This window comes from Denticeps clupeoides, chromosome 8 (genome assembly GCF_900700375.1).
Source record: "Denticeps clupeoides chromosome 8, fDenClu1.1, whole genome shotgun sequence".
In the NCBI taxonomy this organism is placed as follows: Eukaryota; Metazoa; Chordata; class Actinopteri; order Clupeiformes; family Denticipitidae; genus Denticeps; species Denticeps clupeoides.
In genome coordinates, this window is record NC_041714.1 from 10,031,153 (window position 1) to 10,055,113 (window position 23,961).

General features: G+C 42.9%; 3 protein-coding genes across 5 annotated transcripts in view; 1 reads left to right on the forward strand and 2 right to left on the reverse strand.

The window, feature by feature from the left end:
• dlg5a (discs, large homolog 5a (Drosophila)) overlaps window positions 1–6,065 on the reverse strand; it is a 35,700-nt gene extending 29,635 nt beyond the window's left edge. For all 3 annotated transcript variants that reach the window (XM_028988346.1, XM_028988345.1, XM_028988347.1), the window contains exon 1: window positions 5,307–6,065. In XM_028988346.1, the coding sequence (XP_028844179.1) occupies window positions 5,307–5,601 (295 nt within the window). In that variant the 5' untranslated portion in view covers window positions 5,602–6,065. The remainder of the gene's footprint in view (window positions 1–5,306) is intronic.
• Window positions 6,066–11,752: 5,687 nt separating this feature from the next.
• On the reverse strand, window positions 11,753–21,984 carry anxa11a (annexin A11a). The gene is made up of 15 exons (XM_028988852.1): window positions 21,699–21,984; window positions 20,350–20,563; window positions 20,048–20,127; window positions 19,366–19,701; window positions 19,104–19,191; window positions 18,909–19,003; window positions 18,548–18,661; window positions 16,949–17,039; window positions 16,784–16,863; window positions 15,219–15,275; window positions 14,995–15,088; window positions 14,424–14,519; window positions 13,559–13,617; window positions 13,355–13,477; window positions 11,753–13,152 (listed from the first exon to the last, which is right to left on the reverse strand). The coding sequence occupies exons 2-15, from the start codon at window positions 20,552–20,554 to the stop codon at window positions 13,093–13,095; spliced, it is 1,578 nt and encodes a 525-aa protein (XP_028844685.1). The 5' UTR covers window positions 20,555–20,563; window positions 21,699–21,984; the 3' UTR covers window positions 11,753–13,092.
• zcchc24 (zinc finger, CCHC domain containing 24) overlaps window positions 21,189–23,961 on the forward strand; it is a 38,637-nt gene continuing 35,864 nt past the window's right edge. The window contains exon 1 of the mRNA XM_028988853.1: window positions 21,189–21,292. The gene's annotated coding sequence lies outside the window, so the exon portion shown is untranslated. The remainder of the gene's footprint in view (window positions 21,293–23,961) is intronic.

Genomic DNA, 23,961 nt, shown 5'->3' on the forward strand with positions numbered 1-23,961 from the left:
CATTCTGTTTACCCACATCTCGGCGCTACTAAATCAAACGGACTCTGGCAGGGTTCCTGCTCTGCTGTACGAGCCTCTGCTGTTTGATTAAATCTGGAGTGAGCCCAGTGCGAAGGCCCCCTCCTCCTCCTCCTCCCGCCGCAGACAGCCGAGAGACAGAAAGCAGTGTGCCTCAGGAGCAGCAGTGGCATCGCATGCCTCAGACTCCCTTTGTTTCCGCCAGAGAGACACTTTCCCATGAGTCCCGGATGGCAGGGCTGTGGCACCCAGGGCAGGGTTCAGAGGCGTTGGCCAATCACGGCCCACAGCTGGTCATGTGATGCGCCACTGTTTACTGTAGTTCAGAAGATCACCGCAAGCTGAATGGGGAGAGAGAGTCTGTGTGGCTAAGCTCAGAATCACTCACTGTGTTTGCTGGAGGTTGCATCTAATTGTGCGTCCAAGACCCTTTTAGATTCGGAACTGATTGCAGTCTAAATGTTAAGAGGGCCCCACGGTTGGGGGTGGGACAACTTCCTAATTTCCTAAATCCCAGACGGGTCGTTTCTTTTAAAATTCTCCATCCAGCGCTGATCTAGTGATAACATTTTTTCATAATATTTCTCCCAACCACTGTGACCGCATCACCACATCCTGCACTGTGGGCACTTCACCCGACAGCAACGTTAAACCACAAAGCAATTAGTTAAATCAGTGTCTTCACCGACACAGAGTAGCCATAATTACACCATATCTGTAAATGTAGCTTCAATGCAATTTGTAAAAATAAAACCAAAACAGGTTCACAGGACAATAAACAGTCCAAGGCCTAAAGACTACAGTGCACATTGTAAAAGCCGCTGGGTTGCAGCAATTTAATGCAAGCAAACAGAAAAGGGCCGCTGGGGGGTGGTTTGGTCTTCCTGTCTCTTCCACACGGTGCCAAGTAGAAAGCAGCACTGTCCTATGCAGACAACGCTTGTGCCGTAAGGCTCATCCAAAGGTATCCAGCTGCAAATAGTGATGAGTGCAGCTGCACAACTGTAATGACCAGCATCTGTGGCAAAAACAATTAGCCAAATGGGCAGCTTATTAATTGTCTGCATTTTATGGAGGTCATAACACTAAACGTCAATTTCAACTTTAACCCACTGCCTTGCACTGTCTATTCTACATTATCACACCAACATGAAGCATTAAGAAAAAAAAAACTAATGCATTAATAAAAATCTTATTACTGCTTAATGTATAACAGACATATCTTATATCACTCAATCATCATACAGATATCATTTGACATTTATAGACTTTATAGACATTTCTTTGATCTAAAAGAAACATCGGACGAATCTCACGGCCACTCAGATCATGCTCCACAGCAAATCGCGGACGTGCAGCGTTAAAGCCTATGCTTAAATGCTGTTTGATGAGAGTTAAGCTGCAGACATCCAACCAACCCCCTACACCGCAAATTGAGGACATGCATTCACAGCATCACTAACATGCGGCCCGGTGTCAGCTTGGATCAACCTCTCATTATGATGTCAGCACAGCCCCTCCCCGTCTCCCCCTAAAAAAAAAGCTGAAATTAGGGGTAGTGCAACTCCATTTATTTCCATTTCCTCACAAGCAGTGTTTACACCGTGGCATTTCCTGTTCCTTGCACCATAATTAAGAAGCTTGGGAACATGTGTAAATTGTAACGAAGCCCTTTCTGATGGTACCGCCTCTTGCCAGATAATGTTGCACATAGAATAGCCCACCCCCGGATCCACCGAAACACTGCACGGATGCAAGTAGGATTGTCTTCACAGAGGGAAAGCACGGAACAATGAATTTCCAAGCTCCTCTTTAACACTTGAAATATGAATTTTCAGTCTGGTTGATGTACTTGCATCAACATTTTCCCCAACATTACTAACATCAGGAGAAAGACGGCAATGTTACGCCCTTATAGGATTTGCCCGCTGACATGCGGCTACCGTCTCTGGCATGAACATCTCTGTGTCTGCAGAAGTAAAATGCTTAAATACTGGTCTTACTACAGCAACTTCTAGCCTCCAACCTTGAAGCATTAGGGCATACGCAGCATAAAAACGATAACCCTGAGAACAGTATGATGCCCTCTGGGTAAAGATTCTGGAGGCTATTTAAGGCAGAGCACTTCCTGTGACACCCAGTCAGGCCATAACTCACTCCATCTGCCAGAGTGATCCATTCGGATGCAGCTTGACAGCCCCCACGGTCCGTAAACAGGCCAAGCTGCTGAGTACGCACTTTGGGGGGAGGGTGGGTGGGTGGATAAACCTAAAACAAAAGCTCTGTTGTCTGTGCTCTGGCCTCTCCATCTGACTGCATGCAGTGAGCAAGCAGTCGGCCCAGTATGGAAAACTGCTCTATGTGGAACAAGCGGTTCGCTTATTTAAATGGGACTTGATAAGCGCAGAGATATTGCCATTCGTCACGACCGCCCCACGCTGAGGGGCGGTGTAGTATCTAGCTATAGGTCACCTCCATGACTTCAGCTGTGCTTGGTGGACCCCAGAGACATCATTTAACTGCCACCCCCCTTGCATTTCCATCAATGTCATGGCTACTGTATGGGCTGATGGGTTTGTTGGTTCAACACTCGCACATACACACACAATAAATAGCAAGAATCCTCAAATTACCCATCTTATTTCCGGCAATGTTTGCTCCACTAATTTTACATTATGGCAGCAAAAAATATTACACTATTTTACATTGCAATTTCATTATTCAGCATTATTGGGATATAGCAGAAATATCGGCTTTTTTCAGATTCACACCTTTTTCTCCCATTTGTATAGAACAAATACACTACTAGAAGAGGGTGGCAGTAGCCTGGTGCGTAATACACACGCGTATGAACCGGAACACCACGAAGTTACAGGTTCAAACCCCACTTGCCCCACTGCCGTTGTGTCCCTGAGCAGGACACTTAACCCTGTCTCCAGGGAGGACTGTCCCTGTAACTATTGATTATAAATCACTCTGGATTAGGGCGTCTGATATATTTACTACATTTATATCATTTAAGTGCTGGGAACACCAACGCATGCAATTGTGGTAAGAATTATTACAAAACGCTGCTAAATTATGCAGGACTTTAATACTGAGGCTGTTTCACAATCAATAAAAACTATTCAAATTGTTCTTTTTGAAGGAGGTATGGCTAGTTGAACAAGCATTCATCTGTGCAATTATTGCCAGTGGCAAAAATCATGATTAGCACGTGATCTAAAGGGGAGCCCCATGACAAGGACCCAATCACGGTTAAAGCTAGCTGATGACTGGTTAGCTGACAATTTATGGGTTTCAAGGTTATCATCAGGCATCTGTCAATAAACGTGTTCTGTCAACATCACACTCTGCCGTTCCAGGAGGCAGCATATTGAGTGGTGAGCGGGAGCTTGAGAGTAGCATGTGGCCTGTTCTGAAGCAGCCAAGCTCGCCCCTCCTCCACTGCTGTCTGCTGGGGGAGAGGAGGCCCTGGCAGCGAAAATGGCCAGAGAGTCAGGGATGACAGGGAGGGTGGTCGGGAGGGGAACAGCAAGAGAAAACGGCTCCAGAGCAGGTTCCTATCAACGTAACTCATCTCACGAGCGAGCGAGCGAGCGAGCTCACAGCCTCGCCATCCGCCAGCTCGCTGCCTGGAGGGAGTCAAGCCTCAGTTTCTCACCCGGGCGTTTGAACGCAATAATCGCCTCAGCCGAATCTCAGCCAGGGAGATAATGAAGTGCTTCATTTTGAAGAGGGTGGGGAGAGAAGCAAAAATAAATAAAATAAAATCTACATTATTACACAGCCTTCAACCTAAACCTGAATTAACCTGAACCATGAGCAGAAATGCAGATTTGTGCAGGAGCATGATAATTCACATCTCACAAAGGGCTTAGAGCATGGAAGGCCGTAATCCTGCTGCGATGCACCACCACGGATTGCCCAAAGAAAATGAATAACCACTCAACTGCTAGAATAAAATGCATTAGCATTGGGATCACACGCATGCAACAGAGGAAATAAGAACAAAGCCTCCTGTTTTACATAGGCATATTTTTTACAAGTGTGTGTGTGCATGTGTGAGGAAAACCCGTTATCTTTGTCTTTACATTCAATCATTCCTCAGTGTAAAACAGCCTTAATAGAAGCACCTTCCATCAGTAAGAATTAAAGCCACGGGCACACATCTGCCCTTCCTCTGTTCCCAATCACAGCCCTGCATGTCATCAGGTACTTTCCAAAGCAAGAAAATTTTGTTTTAAATTACAATAATAAAACAGCATAAAATATTTTATTTGTGTGTTCTATTTGAGACTGGTTTTCTAGCCTATGTGCACCATCTAAGAACCAGAATAAACATCCATAAAACATGGCAAAGATAGATGTATTCCTTTATTAATTAGAAATTCCCATTATGCACATTAAAGAATATGCACACGTGCTCGGGTTTGATATATAACGGTATGGTGGCAAGGAGGTTTCCATGGAAACAAGTCAGGCAGTGTAGTATGTGCACGTGTAGGGAAAGCTCCAGTTCTGAACGAAATGGTTCCCTGTCAGATAGAACACTAGGGCGGAATAATTATAAAATGTGCATGCTGTATATCCATAAGGTCAAGACAAAACACTGGAACTGACATGATTAATCTAATTCAGGTTTTAAAGAACACTGAAAAAATTAGCAGACTCCTTACACGTTGTAGCAAAACGTGCAGCACGTGAAAGATTGCAACGGGAGGAAATCTGTGGGGAGACCCTCAAAGACACAAGAGGGAATTCTTTAAGCCTTAGTTACATAACAAGAAGACTCGGGGTGTCCCCATAGAAGAGGCTAGTGTTCGCAGCCTGGAAAACACGGCCATAAAACTAGCAAACATCAAGACGCAACCAAATACGTGACCCGTTACAAAGCTCCTAAGAAACGGCACTGCCTGCTCCGCGTGATGCCACATACTGAACTCCAGCAGTTACTGAACTCGCATTTCAACAGTATATGGTGAGAGTATTGCATGCACCGTAGGCTGGGTAGGCTTGCAAAGACTAACTCAAGACGCTTTTGTAGGTTCAAAGGGCATTGATGAGCTCGTGCGGCTGCTGCAGGTCTGTTGATAGCCCTAACAAATGATAAGGTCACACAGGGATCTCCATTTTATGCAACGCATCTCTTGGATAATCATACACCAAACACATCCAGAACGTTTTAGGGCAATTTAATCATGCAACTGCACATGCAGTCCAGTGGCATGATGGACCACATGCACAGCTTCTGCATGCACAGCTTCATGCAGATGCTGCTGGCTCACCAGAGTGGTCCACGGGTCCGCCGCCGTTGGTGAAGAGGACAGAGTACAGGTGAGGGTAGGTCTTCTCCAGGGCCACGCACAGGTCCAGGAAATGGTCGGTCTCCTTGTTCACCAGCATCGTCAGGAGCTGCTCCACTTTCTCCGGGCTGGAGGAGCAGTGGTCCAGCTCGAAGCGCTCCCGCTGGCTGAGGGTCCCGGATTTGGCCAGCAGCTCTATCAGCCGGTCGGCATCGGTGATGGACTTGAGCAAGTTCTGGTGGCACTGGTCTAACAACTCTTTGTGCTTTGGCTCCATTGCAGTTCCTGCAGTTCCGTAGCTAACTAGCTAGCCTGCTATCGCTGGAGAGCCCGTTCCCCCCTCGACTCTAACGCTATAACTAGCCCCGGTAACGAAGTTTCTCCTCGGCGGTCACTTGTGGACATACGCCACTAAAGCCATGACACTGGGCGGCTCAGTGCGCCGGTCCCTTATTAGAAATGCAAAAAAGGCACAAGGAGCCATATTTGTTGCCTGAGGCTGTTGACGGCACTAAACAGCGATGCATTCTGCCAGCTCACTTACGCGGGGCAACTTCGCCCATTTTCTGTCGCTGCTCCGGCGGAGGGTCGGCCGGCCGCGTCCCGCATCACTTCTCAGCCATTCCCATCGGCGTGTGCCGCCCGAGCCGCAGCGAAAACTAAGGTAACTCTCCTGGCGTCCCCCCCCCTATCAAAGTGTACGCTCCGCCATGTCTCGGCAGCCCAGCAGCTGCTGCGCGCTGTCAATCAACGCTCACCACAGTCGCCATATAAGGTAAAAGAGGCGGGGCTTCCCCAGTGGGCGTGCGCAGGCGTTATAACACCCCAAATACAGCCGACAGGCAAGTGCAACGATCAGATGAGATGCTTTTTAAAATGATGTTTTTTTTTCACTATGCATTCATCAATCTGCAAGGTACAGCGCCAACTTAAAGCACAAAATGTAATATATTATGATAAATGCTATATTATGCTATACTATGAAAAATGCTGATAAATTCTGTAAATATAACATTGGGGGCAGTAGTGGTATAGTGGTCAAGGAAATGGCCCCGTAATGAGAAGGTTGCCGGTTCGAATCCCGATACGCCAAGGTGCCACTGAGATGCCACTGAGCAAAAACACCATCCCCCATACGCTGCCCGGGTGATTTTCATGGCAGCCCACCTCTCACCAAGAGTGATGGGTTAAAAGCAGTGGACACATTTTGTTGTGTGCACCGTGTGCTGTGCTGTGTTTCACAATGACTTCACTTTCACATTCAGATGTACTAAGTCACTCGAACCAGCAATGAAGTAATAGTTGGACAGATGGTCACGTTAATACAAAGTAATAACATAATTATGCATAATTATGCATTAAGTATTGTTAAGACCTATTAAACACATTATAATGATTACTTAATCAGATGAAAGACTTTTTGTCCACATGCCATTTATTCCAGATCTATCAACTGTCTAAAAAATATGTTCAGATGTCTAACAACTGTACAGTGTATTTCACAATTTCTCTTAGAGGAAAGAATATCATATGCAAAAAATATTATCGTATTTATTTCATAAATCTAAACTCAATTACAAGGCTTGGTGATATTTATTCCAACGATGCATTATAATCTTCAAGCCATATTACTGGCAGTGAAGAAATTTGCATTTTCAATTTGCATTTATTTTTTAGCACCTCCTGAGGTCCTCCTGCCTGAACGCTGAGGCAGATGTTTCTGCAGCTACCTTCTGCTGTGCTGTGCTTGTCTATGCTGTCCAATAACAGTGTTGCAATACAGAAGAATATAAGAATGATCCAAGACACTGAGAGGCCACCACTGGATCATATAGTCTGTGGTTTCAAAGTGCTTAATCTCTCTTTTATATCTTAAGATATAAAAAGATTGTAAGTTTCCAATAGAAGAGATTCAAACAAGTATCAGCAAAAATATAAATATGTATTGTTTATGATATTATAATATTTTAAAATAAATATATACATTATTATATAATGATAAAATATAATCATAATATAAAAAGTCCAGGCAATGGACATAAGGAAAATGTAAAGTCTTAGTTACGCATTAAAATGCATAATGTTCCCAGAAACGGACATGACAGGTATGCTTAATGTGGCTCAACCAGCTAGTCCATTAATTCCAGTGGCATGTTAATGACCACAGCAAGGCATATTAAACATTTAACTATATATTCCCAATAAACACCACAACATTATGAGTGATTTTTGACACAGGGTTACATGAAATGTACAAATTATATTTAAGGTTTAAATACGCTTTTGATATTCTCTTTAGACTATGTCAATGTTTTTATTAACACATTCTAAATCGTTTTTTTAATGTAATTTACTAGCACTTATCCTGGACTACAATATATAAAAATCAAGATCACAGTTTATTTGGAACACATAAAAAATAAAGGGGAAACTGAACGACCACGCCTCGCACTGAATTAAGTGCTCTTGGGTACTAGTGTGTGTCAGACCAGGCTGCCAGACATGGCTGCCCTCTTGTCTCCACAAGTTTTATTCCTTCGTAGAGATGATGGTGTCCAGGGGAAGCTGAACGTCACACCAGCAAAAGTACTCAATGACAAGTCTTGGTTTGTAAATTAAAATATATTAATAAGCAAGGCAGTCTGTCGAATGTAATATATCTAAACAATAAGTATATTAATTACGTTATGTATACAATGTTCATGTAAAAAGCAAAAACAAAGCCCTAATTTATCAAGTAATGCCACCTATTGATATAACCATACCACCAAATTATCACAAAATAGAAAGAAAATAAGATATGAATGTAGATTTGTGAGTTCAGACTAAGGGAATGACTTAGAGATGGTGATAGTGATCTGCATTTTTTACTGTGATGTATTTGATTGTTTAATTTATTTCAAAATCATGCAGTTTTGCACATCTAATGGCATCACTGCCCTCTTCTGGAGACAGCAGAAAACAGAAGTTAAAAAAAACTTGCTGACACGTGTACATTAATTAATCCTTATCTGAATGAGTCTTTTATATGTTCAGTTATGTTCTCTTATTCTTAAGAATTTAATGTTGCTTTTCTTCCGTTTGGTGCTTAAACATAGGCTCATTCAACTAGTCACTACATCAAACCCTTCATCAGGACTAATCCAAGGTAAAAGCCACCCAGCCTATGCCTTCAAACGCTAAGGAAAATTTTTTGGAAAGCATTTGGAAAATTAGTGCACAAATACTTTAAGTGAGGTAAAACTGAAGTGACTGTCATTGTGAAACAACATTCTCTGCTTTCATCCCATCACTTTTGGTTAGCAATGGGCAGCGTGTGGGGACAGTACTTTGCTCAGTGGCACCTAAGTGGAACCTTGGCGGTTTGGGGATTCGAACTAGCAACCTTCTGATTATGGGTCCGCTTCCCAATAGGCCACCACTCCGATGTGGTCTGGAGGTTTTGTATTGTTAATGTTGACCCTGATTGCCCTGATTGTTTTCACCTGTGAAGCATTTGAACTGTATGCCCATTGTATCATGTCCTCATCAGGTCATGGAGTCTTGTCATGTGCTGGTGTTATGTGTATTAAACGTCCCTTTTGTTATAGTCATGCAAATGCATCCATCTGTCCACCACAACGCCATGACACCCAATCTTCCTCTGGAACATTCAGATGGTCTCTGGCAAACTTTAGAGGGGCCTGGATATGTGCTAGTTTAAGCATGGAGACCTTTTGAGTGTTGCAGGAGTTTAATCCATGACATTGTAGTGCGTTACTAATAGTAACTGTCATGGTGCCCTGCTCACCACTGTGCCAGCAGGGATCACGTGGCCACCCGCAATCCATCGAGCAGCTGCATCAACAGCAGCCCCCACAACAGCTGAGGATAGTGGTCACAGCGATCTCCACGTAACTTCAATTGCTCCAGTTACAGCCCGGCCACTTCCGCTGCACTGACCACTGCGCACCCTCTCAGTCTCGCCGGCCTAGCCCTGCCTCCACTCTATGACAGCTATGCCGCTGGCTACAGGGGCTTCCTCACTCAGTGCAGACTGCTCCCCCATTTCCAGGCAGCACAATTACCGGACAGAGAGACAGTCGTGGCGCCTATGTAACCACCCTCTCCATGCGCCATGGCTGCTGGAAAACCCCCTGGTGAGCCCAAAACCCTATTCCAGCTCCGCTACTTGCAGAACACTGCCCACCACCATTCGCTGGGCAGAACCAGGGGTGTGGTGGGGCATGAATCTGAAGGGCAAAGACATGACCACCCACCTACTCCACCCTCCAAGCCAACACGCTCCAAGCCGTCAAGGGATTGGATGGGCGCCCCCTAGAGCCTGGAGTCTCCTGCGACTCAAAACCTTTTCTTCTCACAAAGACCATATTGTTCTTCCTCACGGTCACTCCCCATTACCCCTGATGTTGAGATGTCCGTGACTCACCCATAATGACCTACAAGTTTGTTGGAGCACTGGAACCATCTTATAATGGGGAGAGAACTGTCACACATCAGCCCATCCAGAGACCAGCCTGAGTAGTTTGAGTACTTTGTAATTTAAGTTGTTTTTGAAATAGGTCATTTTACTTTTACTCAAGTGCTTTTTTTACCCAAGTAATATTACTGAGTAAAAAAATGGCCTGAACTGAAAGGAAATTGCACTGGCGTTCGCGTGCGGCAGTGCCTCACTATGAAACAAGCACTGGGTCCTGCAGCCAATTACTAGCGAATCAAAAAAGGCCCACACAATAACCAATCAGAAAGGTTGACGGTTTGAATCCCAAGCCATCAAGCTGCCACTGAGCAAAGTACACACACTGCTCCCTGGGTGCCTTTCATGGCTGCCAATTGCTCACTAAGATGATGGGTTAAATACAGAGGACACATTTCGTTGTGTGCTGTGTGCTGTGTTTGCTGTGCTTCACAATGACAATCACTTTCACATCACTTCAAGAACAGAGTAAGTCATCTTTTGTTATAATGTTACAACAAATTCACAATTTGTTTCACTCAAACAATGACAACTTGACTGCTGTTAGAGAATGTTACACAGATAATTAGCATCATTTTTTTCAATGCTGAGTGTCTGTAGCCTAAATCTTTACAGCCTGCAGCATGAAAGCATGTGGTATTGAGGAGAATGGCCTATACAGTGCATCTGGTATTCAAAGTGCATCTGTTTTTTCACATTTTGTTATGTTACAGCCTTATTCCAAAATATATTAAATGCATTCTTCCTTCAGAATTCTATACACAACACCCCATAATGACAACGTAAAAAAAAGGTTTACTTGCGGTTTTGTCGAATTTATAAAAAAAACAAAAAAAAAACAAGCACACGTACATATGTATTCACAGCCTTTGCTAATCTTTTTGAATATGATGCCACCATTTTGGCTAACCTATCCTTTGGCAGTTTGGCCCATTCCTCTTTTTCTCTATCCTGACTAGTCTCCCAGTTTCTGCAGCTGAAAACATCTCCACAGCATGATGTGACGCATGTCATTCATACCAAAGACCAGAGATATTTGTTTCTCATGGCCTGAGAGTCCTTCAGGTGGCTTTTGGCAAACTCCATGTGCCTTTTAATAAAGAGTGGTTTCCATCTGGCCACTCTACCATTCAGGTCCTCTTTCCACAGAGGACCTCTGGAGCTCTGACAGAGTGACCATTGGGTTCTTGGTCGCCTCCCTAACTTCTCCCCCGATCACTCAGTTTAGATGGCCGGACAGCTCTAGGAAGAGTTTTGAACTTCTTCCACATACAGATGACGGAGGCCACTTCTGCTCATCTGGACAAAAATTTGAAATTCTCACCTGACCCCCCCAAATCCACATCAGCATGATCCTAGAGCGCCTCCTGCAGAATCGCCTGTGCATCAAGCTGGAATAAGACATTTTTCAAGTGACAAAAACGTCCTTCCTGGGTTTTAGCCTCAGCCCCGCGGGGTGACCATGGACCTGGCCATGGTCGCTGCCATTACTGAGTGGCCCGTCCCCAGCACCATAAAACAACTACAGCTTTTTCTCATCTTTGCAAACTTTTATTGGCAGTTCATCTCCAACTACAGCCAGGTGGTACTCCCCATGACCAGCCTGCTGGTCTTGGCCATGGTGGAGTCTGACTGTTTGAAGGTGTGGACAGGTGTCATTTATACAGATAACAAGTTCAAACAGGTGCCATTAATACATAAAAGTGCTTCTTAAAGAAGGTCTGTGAGGGACGAAATTCTTGCTTGGTTGTAGGTGCTAAATACTAATTTTCTGCAACCTTTACAAATAAATTATTTTAAAACCATGCAATATGATTTACATTCTGCATACCTACGAAAACAACAAACCTCTCTAATCTTTTTAGGTGGGACAGCCAAATACTTTTTGCCTCACTCTAAAGAAACATTGAGGCCATATTAATTTAAAGAAAAAGAAACAGACCACATTGACTGATGTCATGATGGTGTGTATTTAAACCCATGCAAAACAAATACAAATATGAAGGTTTAAATTCTACTAAAAAAATAACAAAAAGTCAATTTAAAATAAAATGAAAAAGCTACTGGTATCTACACAAATGTGCTTTAAAACCAGAAGGTACCAATAATAGTCAAAACAAAAGCTTGGAAGGAGTCATGCGGTCAATTTGTCATTAATGCAAATAACGTTTGGTATAATAAGAGCTGCAAGACAGCAGTACAAAATGGAAAAAATAAAATAGTAGATGTATTATGACCCTTTTATATAATTAACTTATCGACAGCACAGACCTACTTTTTCTCCATGAAGTGTGTTTGCTTTTCCTGGGGTAGGAATAAATCATCTGTGCAAAACTAGCAATCTTACACAGAGGGAATGTGTCTGCTAAGCATTGCTGTTGCTAGCTACCAAAACAGCTGCTACTGTCATTGCGAAGCAGGTCACGGTTGTACTTTAAACAATGTAATTTGGCAGAAGAGGACTTTTCCTGGGAGTGTAATAACGAAATGTAATAATCATAGTGTAATCCCTGCTTTTCAATAATGTTTCTATAAGTTTAAGGCAAGTTTAGGGAGCTCACTAACCAATAATGACAGGATTGAAAAAAAAGGTTAAAATTCTATATATTTTCTGAGTGCTTAAAAGTACTGCATAGATTAAAGAATATTCCATTCTGAAACAGAAAAGTTTATAAAATATATTATATGAAATGAATACACAGTGGGCAGGATTCTGCAAGTGTTAAGTCTTACAAGGACTGGGAGAGAACAGCATAGCCAACTTCAGTTTTGACACAGTACTTTGACACAAATAGCTTCAGTTTTAAAGGCACTCAGATTTCAGCTAGACTGTGATAAGGGCACTGGAGTTCACACTTACCTAATGGAAAAAATATCCAAATGTGCTTTAAAGGGGCAATGGGAAACCAGTTCAGAACTAGTCGTGTTGATTTGAAATGCACTGAAAAGAACTCACAGATACATGATTGAATGTTGCCAGTGGCCACTGAAAACCGGAAGCATGTTACATTTCTCAAAACTGAAGCTTGTATCACTGTACTATGAACACGTTTTAAAAGGATAAACATTTATTGTCAGTGATAACTCTCCTTTAGTACTCTTTATGTACAGAACAGAAGAAATAAAACTGGTGGAATCCAGCCCAGTACTAGATGTCAAAAGTGCTCTGAAGAAGCTGAATGCAGCATTCGATATAACAGCATTACATTTTGTGCTAGGTATTGAACAGATATATTTGGTAGGTGTGTAAAATATCAGATCTTCTATGGTATACTGAAAACTGCCCATATATTAATCATTTCCACCACACAGCTTCAGCAGCAGCTTCCTGTAGTCTCCTGATGTATCTCCCTGTAAAAGAGAACAGAAGATATATGTTTATTGATAAGACAGCCAAAGAAGGAAGTCCAGGCATCTGAAAAGTTCATCCAGTTCCATTGCAAAATTTCCCCAGAATGATGTTATTCCCTAAATGAATCCATGCAGTCTCATGGATTAAACAGTGTGAACACTGTCTTTAAATTGGGTTAAAGAGGCATGTGATGTGACTCACGGTGATGGCGGTGTACAGCGACTTCCCGTAGTTCTTCACGTACTCCTGACGGATGTCCAGCATGTCGATCTCAGAGCGACTCACCATGATGCGGATCAGAGTTCTGTCTTTCGTTCCTGCCCCCTGTTTTTACAGCAACCACCAGGGTGAAGATTTGCACCAGCACTAACATTCCCATCTGGCCAGACAATATTAATATTATACCTTCATTGCCTTGTGCAGCCTCTCAGCAAAGTAAGCAGGTGTGTTCTTGATGCATTTAACTGAGGGAAATGAAGAAGTCCTGATTAAGTGTTAATGCACTGAAAATGGCTAAAACAAATATGTTGTAAAACAACACCACATTCAAACAGAATCGACTCAAATAGCATAGGATCACATACAGTGAAATTCAGATAATAAAGAGCCGTCACCTTGGGTATTTAACAAGCCTGGTTTGTGTCAAGTTAGAGTATGCTGATGCAGTTAGTCAGATGGTCAAGAAATATTACTGATCACTGAAAAATAATGTCAAACCTGACAAACTTGCAGTGTGAAATACCCCATTTCAGCAAGAGTGAAGGCACACAAAAATGGTCGCAAAGCAAATTACCCTGAGCAGAGCCAGCAGAATGGGAGGCAGATAGAAAAAATACAGAAATTAAAATGGATCGTGGTACATGCATCACATCATTTAAAGGGGTTCATGCTAAAAGATCTAATGCTAAAATGCTGTAAACTATGAATACACAGATATTATGCACAATAATCACAAGTTACACAGTAGGGCTGTATGATATGGCATAAAATTCATGTTGCAATATAAATGTAACCATAGACGGTATATACTGTGGTATACAATTGGTAATTGGTCATTTTCATGCTCGTTGTCAGAACCACTTCCTGAACCCAGAAATTTTAAAAACATTTACTCCAGATGAGGGAGCAGCGAGGGATGGTACCTTGCTAAAGGGGACCTTGGTGAAACTTTGGCGGTTAGAGATTTGAACCTGCAACCATTTATGATTTCGCTTCCTTACCCGCTAAGCCACCACTGCCATATGTCAGGCTAGACAATACTTGTTCTTACCGACAGCAAGCATGCCGCTCTCCAGATCTCCAGACATCTCCCTGCAGATGCTCTTCTCAATGTCCCTGCCACACATCTGCTGATACTCATGGAACACTGCACAATACAAACACCAAACACACATTTTATGCCACTGTGAGTGAGATGGTCACTGACAAACTAGCCAGAAGGGGGCGCAATGCATTAACATTTAAGATAAAACAAATAAGGAAAAAGGTGTTTTTTTCCTGAAAATGATTTCTTTATTTGTGAAGTCACTTACTGTTAGGTCAGTATTGCACCAATCATCATCAGTGCATATAAAATGTAAGCCAGTTCCTTTGCACTTATCAATAAGATATTCATTTACATCACATGTTCATTTGATAAATTTCTAGCGAAGAAGAACTGGTGTAGTGTTTTTTTTTTAACTTTGCTACCCCTTGCAATCAACTCTCTGTAAATGTAAATCATACAGAAACTGGCCCAGCAAAAGGTTAATTTCATTCACCCAGTGCATGTTAAAGCCTTTCACACTTACAAACATGTCAGTACATAAAAAGGCTAATGGTGTGAAGCCTACAGCACTTACCAGCTCTCAGGTGGGGTTTGCTCCTAGCGCACAGAATGGCATTGAACTTGGACTCATCTGTGCCCAGTTTGTTTTCTCCTGCTGCATATAGAGCCTAAAACACAGATACACTTTATTATTATTAAAACAAGCTAGAGAACAACTACTATCTTTTATCAGCCATTTTTAATTTAGCTGTTATAAAGTAATTAGATGTCATAAGCACTTTAAGGCAATATGAGTACCTGAGCATCTTGTTTGGCCAAAGATATATCCACAGTCTCACGTTCATCACGATTACCCTTCAAAAACAAAAAAGCTTCAGCTGAACATTCCTTTTCACCAGTACTAAACACTATATACACAAGACTATACTTGAATCCAGCCCCCCCTGCATGTGTCCAAGACAAGCCAAACCCCAAACCCAATTCCTTCCCGCATACACGCATTAAAAGAATAGTGAACAAGTGATTAATTACAAACTTTAATTTGCAAAAAATAAACAGCAGGTGTAGGTTTTTGTTTTTAATCTCCTTTGGAATTTAATGAACGGTCCCCTATTATGAAAATTTCACTGATATTATTTAACATTAATAAAATTAATGTTTAAAAAAAATGGAAAAAACGTCAACACAACTTCCTGTTTGCACCAAACATTGTGGTTGGTAGGGGTGCACTGATACCACTTTTTTGGAAAACGAGTACGAGTACTTGCATTTCAGTACTCGCCGATACCAAGTGCACTACATTTTCAGTCTCCTCTGGACAATTTAGCTGAGCACAATTTGCTGACAGCCTTTGTTTTGTCGTCTTCATTCACTTTGAAATAGTTCCACATGGCTGACATGTTTCACCTCGCCTTCTCCCCACTCTGTGCTGGGGGTGGGGCCTGGAGGCGGGCACTCGGCGCTTGTGATTAATCCCTTACACGGCGCTCAAACACAGACATTTTTCAGACTGTGGTATCGGTCCCCGGTATGGGGGGACTTTTAACGAGTACGAGTACTTTCGAAAATATGGTATCGAGGACGATACCAGATACCGATATCACCGGGGCATCCCTAGTGGTTATTCAATTGAGTTGACATCATTTCCACGAATGCCCCCTCACTTCAACACGCTGCTCTCCTCCTCATTCACATTTAAAGCTACACACGGCACTAAACTGCGCATCATGGGGAAATCGCATTGTGTGATGTGGATAAAAGTGGTTGTAATTCTGCAACAAGGCTTAATTTTGGAAATAGACTTCAAATAGATTTCAAAAAATAGCTTTTTTTTCATAATAGGGTACCTTAAAATGTGGACCAAAAATGTTTTAATTTGAAATATAAAGATAATCCTATTGGGTGTTTTATTGGGATTTTATAAATTTTATGATAACAAATGTCACTTTAATAGCCTCAAACTGTGCGGACCCTCTGTGATATCTAGCACCCCCCTCTTCCAGGGGGTCATGGACCCCAGGTGGTAGTAGCCTAGTGGGTAACACACTCGCCTATGAACCAGAAGACCCACGTTCAAATCCCACTTACTACCATTGTGTCCCTGAGCAAGACACTTAACCCTAAGTTGCTCCAGGGAGACTGTCCCTGTAAATACTGATTGTAAGTCGCTCTGGATAAGGGCGTCTGATAAATGCTGTAAATGTAATGTAATGTAATGGAACCACTGCTCTAATTAAACAAAATAACAGTTAAAATAATTATTAACCATAGTTAACATGTATAGGGAAGGACATTTTTCCATGAGAAGAGATCACCAGTTGGGTTTATCATTGTAGTCCAGGTCATTAAAGTGAAACATTCACCTGAGCTAGAGCGATCAGTAGTCGGCGGAAGTGACCTGATGTGTCGCCGCTGATGGCCTCCTCCAATGACTTCTTATGCTCTGAAATAAATTGCAATACACTGTGCATCGTACACACCAAACAATCAATCAATTTAATTCTGCACGCACCACAATACACACATACCTGCCTTGTAGATCCGGTTGATTTCCTGGATTTCCGCATTGGTGCGGGAGGAAAGAATCTCAATCAGGCATGCTTCATCAGTACCAGCGCCCTAAAACACAGCCAGCAGGACTGTCATTCTCAGAAAGCTCCCAAACAAGCACTTGCTCTAGGCTCTGTTTCATTTGACCCTAAGCTGTCCTCAGAACGAGAGGTAATGAACTCAGCGCTGTCTTAACAATAGCAATGTTTAACAATAGCAACGTTTATCCTGGTAATTACAAAGGAAATGATCAGTAATGAACATGAAAGTCTTAAAGAGCCAAACAGACACTTCCCCCTGTGGTTTTAGTGTGAATATCACACATCTGCAGTAGCATTGAAGTGCATGCACATGTACTGTCAAACAGAGCACCAATGGAGTGTGGTCATAAGTAATCTTTTTTCCATTCATGCATGAAAGAAGGTTTTACATGGTGAGGAGCAATGAAAATGTTTGAGAACAGCCGGTTTTGGTATGGTAAGGCAGTGGTTAGCGCCAATGCTATTGAAATTCCCACCCTTGAGGCTCTCTCAGTGTCAGGTCTGATCATTAGGAAAAGTATGTGACCTCACAAGGTTCTTCCTAACTTCTCCTGGAGCCTGATTATATCTCCATTTATGCGTCAATAGAATATATTGATGGATAAATGGACCTTGCAACTGAATGTATATTCATGAATCAGGGTAAAACACTCTTTTATATCATTCCTTTTGGTGTCATTTCTTTTTAATTTGTGCTGCTTTAAACTAGGTTTCCTGAAATGTGGTAAAGGCAAAACACCATGAGGGGAAACCACAATAATAATTCTGCATCGCTGAAAGCTTAAATATATCACTGCCCTAGAAGATATATCATCACACTAAAAACAAGACAAAGGTTTTGCTGGAAATATCAGTAAAACATCCAGTAATTTTAAAAAGAACTAAAGTAACCATTAATTCTAGGCAATGGAGCAAATCAAAAGAAAATGTTATTGGCCATCCTTCTTAGAATCTGTAAGGTCTGGTTTAGGGATATACACGGGGGGGGAGACAGAACTATAAAAAGGCATATATCATATTCCTCCCCACCTTAACACAGTTTTCCCCCAACCCCTCATTGTACACACATGCACAGATCATAATTCTGTGTATTTAGTTACTAATTATGCTGCTTATTTTTGTCAGAATGGATGCAAATAATATTATTACCAAAAAATAGCTTGTTGTCCCATTAGATTATTGCAAAACAGTAACAGTGATAGGACTGCTGTGATGTATGAGATTAGGTGCACTAATTTAAAATAAGTAAATTATTTAAATATATATAACTGCATTGCAGAAATAGAAGGATACTGACACTGCAGTAGCAATTAAATTCACAGATAGCGGCCCCCGTTATGTGCACTGCTGAATAAATTCCATCAATGAGCAGTAGTATGTTACATAAATTAAATCCAAAAGGCAAAATGTGCCATCAACACACCCCTTAGTATGCAATGGAAGGAATTTATGACTCAGCTGCACTTTAACCATGGTTGCTGTGATGTAATTTCCAACTGGTCAAAGGGCCTATGGTTCAGGGATTAGTTTACTAACCTTAATGGCATCTTTAAGCTCACTGGCATCAAACTGGGCTGGGGTCTTCATCATGGCCAATACCACTTTCTCAAAATTCCCTGAGAGTTCAGACTTCAGATCTTTAATCAAGTCCTAAAAAAGAACAAGTGGCATGAAGGCAATTATTTGTGTAGTATTTAGAAGCTGGTATGGGAGCATTACACAAACGACAATAATAGAAGTAGACAGACATTTCTCAATTTGGAATTGAATGCAACCCACACCTGTTGTCTAGCTGTTGCACTGACCTTAATTATCCATGACATCAGCATATGTTCAATAATAATTGACTGTGTGTATATATACACTGCATACATAAAAGTTGTACACTAAATCCTACCTTTCCATATGCTGTCTTGAATGTTACCAGCAGTGGCACACGCTGCTTGTTGGAGCGACTGCCAAGCAGGTCAATTATGGCCTGCTCATCAGTGCCTGTTGAAAACGAAGCCACCATTTATCAGGCAGTAAGTTCTGCACCGGGATTCAATTGCTCGTTGAACCATGCAACCTTAGTGCCTGTGATATTACTCACCAAAACCCTTCATGGCTTTTCTCAGCACCTCCACGTCTTTCAGAGGATCGGCTCCTGGGAAGTCACTGATAGTCCCCCTGAATCCTCTCTAAAAACAGCACGTTGCATTAGCATTGAACAATTGTGAAACCTGCAGATAGATGAATGGAACTAGCCAATGAATGGTTGCCTAATTCATTATCTTAAACCTAAAATTCATATAACTAGATTATGTAAAGTTACATTTAAACACAATATTAGCACAGTGTCCTCAAAAATTTACATTGATCGCAGGAACTACAGGAACTCCACCAAATCCAGGCATGGACGGATTGACAGAAGGTCCTTGGGGGTATGCTGGCATGGACGGGTTTGGTGATGGTGCCTTTGGGTATTCAGGCATGGACGGGTTAAGTCCAGGAGCTCCTGGGTAGCCAGGCATTTGCTGGCCAGGAGCTGGACCACCTGGGTAACCCATACCAGGGCCTTGGGGCATACCTCCTCCTGGCTGGGGGTACATGCCATATGGCTGTTGGTTAGGGGAGGGGGCTCCATAACCTCCAGGCTGAGGGAACATGGATGGATTAAACCCCCCCATGGAGGCTGAAATCTGATTGGCCTGTGTGACGAAGAAGCAAATCACATAAAAGGTGAACACGGCTGGAACAAGCAAAGAAGACAGTTGTCTCTTTCAGAAGGCAAGACAGAGTCCAAAGCACTTACACACTGACACATTGAAAAGTAAGTCTCTGCTCAAAGGCCACCAGATTTTGCCCTCAATGCAAGCATGTGTAGACAACAGCATGCGTTTGTAAAAGAAATTGACTTTTAAAAAGCAGAAGAAAAAAAATTGTCTGCAGAGTGATTATGAGTTTGTGAGACCTGCAACCATTGTATGCACATTTCATGAATAATCAGTTATTACACATCTAGCTGCCAAATGTCCATGTGTCCTTATTTCTTACCATTCCTGGAAGATTGGATGGATTAAAACCAGGGTTGGACAAATTATCGAGGCCGATGGTAGGAGCGCCTCCCCAGCTGCCTAAAAGGAAAACATTGACATGTCAGTCGCTCTGACAATTGATGGATGGGGCTGTAAAGTGAGAACAGATCGGCCTTTGCCGGTCAATGTAAACAGCAAAGGCACTGCTATAGGTAAAAAGCTAGCAAACATTTTTTTTCTGTCCAACCCCATGACTACACAAAGGCACACACATTCCATCCTGAGAAATGCTGCTTAATCTAGTCCTCTTTGAGGACTAACCTGCTGGTGGCATCGAGGGATATGCTCCGGGTTGCGGGGGGTATGCTCCGGGTTGCGGGGGGTAGGCTCCGGGTTGGGGGGGGTAGGCGCCTGGCTGCGGAGGGTATCCTCCAGCTTGTGGGGGGTAGGCACCGGGCTGGGGAGGGTATGCGCCAGCTTGCGGCGGGTAGGCACCGGGCTGGGGAGGATATCCAGGATAACTCATTGTTTTGGTCTGAAAAAGAAGAGACTCTGTTTTTATTTCATCATAAAAGACAAGCGTTACTCAATAATCACTTTGCTCAAAACTGAACCTGTTGTTATGTTACCAATCTTATTTCCTTGTTATAATCATATGGTTAAGTTTCACATTTTTAATGAACCTTGAGCATTGGAAGACTAATTTCAATGATATGTTTACTCTATATTTGAGCAGAAGCATTTTCACGTCCTTAAACAGTCTTTCATTTGCAAATTTACAGCATCAATTTGCACATTTACAGCATTTATCAGACGCCTTACAATCAGTAGTTACAGGGACAGTCCCCCCCTGGAGACACTCAGGGTTAAGTGTCTTTCTCAGGGACACAATGGTAGTAAGTGGGGTCTGAACCTGGGTCTTCTGGTTCATAGGCGAGTGTGTTACACACTAGGCTACTACCACCCTAGATTTAGGTCTTTACAGTACACAAGCAACCAAGATATTTTTAAAAAAGCATCAAAAGTTGTTGTTTTTTTTTTTTATTCAAAATGACATCAAATTTGCATTTAGATTGTACCCCACTTTCAGGCCCAGCATGTGGCTATTCAAACTCTATTAATCTCTTCCTGTATTCCACCCTGTCACTGTCACACGGCAGAGCAAGGCTGGACTAAACTGACTTGCCACACCAACACTACTGGTCACTGGTGACCATGAACAAGATTTATTTACACGACCTCAGCTGTTATTCAGCCTGGCCAGGTATGCTGTAGTTATACTGTAGTTATACTGTAGTTATGATGTAGTTATAATGTAGTTATGCTGTATTTATGCTGTAGTTACGCTGTGTTTATGCTGTAGTTATACTGTAAGTAGCATTTACTTCATTCCTGGGAGGGGAAAAAAACAAGCCTGCGTACAACCCTGCCGCTTCCTCAAGGCCTTTCGTCCGGCGGCGGAATAGGAAAATTAAAACGAACAAATACGCGCTTCGAATGGCGAACGGGCGCTTGGAAAGTTTACTTCTCCGCCAACTGCGGCGGGCGCGATAAGACGACGCGGGTTACAGCTGGACTCGCGTCGACCTCAACGTAAAAAAAAAAAAAAACCGAGAAAAAGAGAGAAACGACGTGTCGCGTCGGTAAATGCGTGTGCGTGTCCGACTTACCGCGACGCGACGGGCCGGGAAGAGCAGGCGGACTGCGGCGGCTGCTCGGCGGCGGCTCGGCGGCTGGGACGGGGTGGGTGGGGCTCGGATTTTCCACACGACGGAAACGCGGAAACGCTCCGGCGGGGAGGTGCGCTGCGTGGGCGGTCTGGCAGCGGTAAAACGAGGTGGTTGTGCGGCTCTCCGGCATTAACAACTGCGTGTGTGCAACGCTGTGCAACTGCGCTGTGGAAACGTCCGTCGTTTCAACACCACGGCAAGCCGCGGTGTGCCACTTGACGTCGTGTTCTGGCGATCGCCAACACGTCGTGGGCACAAAGCAGTGGCAGTTTGTGACAAACATGTCATGGACTCCACATCGGGGACTCCCTGCACAGCTGAGGTCTGTCTGCGCTCCGCCACGCCCGACTCGGCTCAAGAATTGGGTGTCAACCGGCAGAGAGGCTGGGTGTGTTAGAAGAAGATAAGCCCCCCAAAAATGTGCAGTATGAGTGCCCTAAAGGACTAGGCTGCTGTATGTGGACTGGATGAGACCAGACGTTCTCTTTTTGCCCGGACATGTTCTCTTTTTTTCAGACCTGGAAGTTGCGTCTGGACTAATGGAAAGAAAATAATACACAGGGAGTGTAAGGCCATGCAATATCAGCACCGCTGTGTAGAATACGAGATTAGGCATAATATGCTGTGTTCAAATAGACAATAAGGGTCGAAGGTTAAGTGTCAGGAGAATGGGTGTGGAGTGCCTGTGTACAGTACAGGCCAAACGTTTGTACATACCTTCTCATTCTATGTGTTTTCTTTATTTTCTTGACCATTTACATTGGTAGATTCTCACTGAAGGCATCAAAACTATGAATGAACACATGTGGAGTTATGTACTTAACAAAAATAGGTGAAATACCTGAAATACATGTTTTATATTCTAGTTTCTTTGCTCTGATTACTGCTTTGCACACTCTTGGCATTCTCTCGATGAGCTTCAGGAGGTCGTCACCTGAAATGCTTCTCCAACAGTCTTGAAGGAGTTCCCAGAGGTGTTTAGGACTTGTTGGCCCCTTTGCCTTCACTCTGCGGTCCAGCTCACCCCAAACCATCTCGACTGGGTTCAGGTCCGGTGACTTTGGAGGCCAGGTCTCCACTTTTTGTTAAGTACATAACTCCACATGTGTTCATTCATAGTTTTGATGCCTTCAGTGAGAATCTACCAATGTAAATGGTCACACAGAAGAGAAGGCGTGTCCAAACCTGTACTGTATATATGTGTACATTCACTTCTCCGTGAACCTGACTTGCACATTTGCTCTATGTGGTGGAGTTTATGTCTATTTTACAGTGTGGTATCCTGCAGTCACAGTCTCTTATTTTGTAGTGAATTATAGTTTATTTGGGTGGTTGAAGCCTAATGGCTTGACTATGAACCAGATAACCACAGAGTCTCAGGTTCGAGCCCCACTTTCTACTTTTGTGTACTTGAGCAAGACGCTTAACCCTGAGTTGCTTCAGGGGGACTGTCCCTGTAACTTTTGATTGTAAGTCGCTCTGGATAAGGGTGTCTGATAAATGGTTCATAGGTGAGTGTGATACCCCCTAAGCCAACACCAGCCACAGCTTTCATTGTCATAAAGTGTTGGGGCTAGGTTGTGTAAGCTGTTACCGGCAAACTTCTGCACATCAGTTCACAATCTTTTGCCTATTCTTTTTTTTTGTATATGTGCAAACCTTGGACTTTACTTTGAACTCACTTTTAAATAAATTAATAATATAGAATAGGTTAACTATTTGAGTGGCAGGTTTAACTAAAGCAGCCTTGTCAACAGTGCAAATTTCTACAATATTGGAACGAGCTCTACTTTTTTTTTGGCATCTGTGGTGCTTTTTGCACCAGGTGCTACGAGAACTCACTTATGTAAAAAGTTACATAACCAGTAAAACGTCTTGCCATAGACCCCACCCTTCAAGCGCACCTTCACCGACTTATCACCCACCCAACAGCGTGAGAGGCTTGGTACTTGATGTGGCTTGGAGGAAACATTAAAATAGATTTACAACTAGTCATAACATGTAAATATCTCTGCATTTAGACATCATATTTAGATTTGCCTAGGGCGTCCTTACAATTCTTTTTTTCCTGGAATGAATGAATAAATAAATAAACCCTGGTCTGGAGGGGCATTTACATTTACAGCAGACGCCCATATCCAAAACTACTTACAATACGCAGCTACAGGGACAGTCCCCCTGCAGACACTCCGAGCAACTGAGC

What these genes read in the sequence shown, in the direction of transcription:
- anxa11a (XM_028988852.1), bottom strand. Translation starts at nt 20,554, where the DNA reads ATGAGTTATCCTGGATATCCTCCCCAGCCCGGTGCCTACCCGCCGCAA. An exon ending in TCAAGACAGCATATGGAAAG is followed by an intron (nt 18,662 to 18,908) that starts GTAGGATTTAGT and finishes GTTCTTTTTTAG; the next exon opens with GACTTGATTAAAGATCTGAA. An exon ending in CAACCGGATCTACAAGGCAG is followed by an intron (nt 16,864 to 16,948) that starts GTATGTGTGTAT and finishes AATTTATTTCAG; the next exon opens with AGCATAAGAAGTCATTGGAG.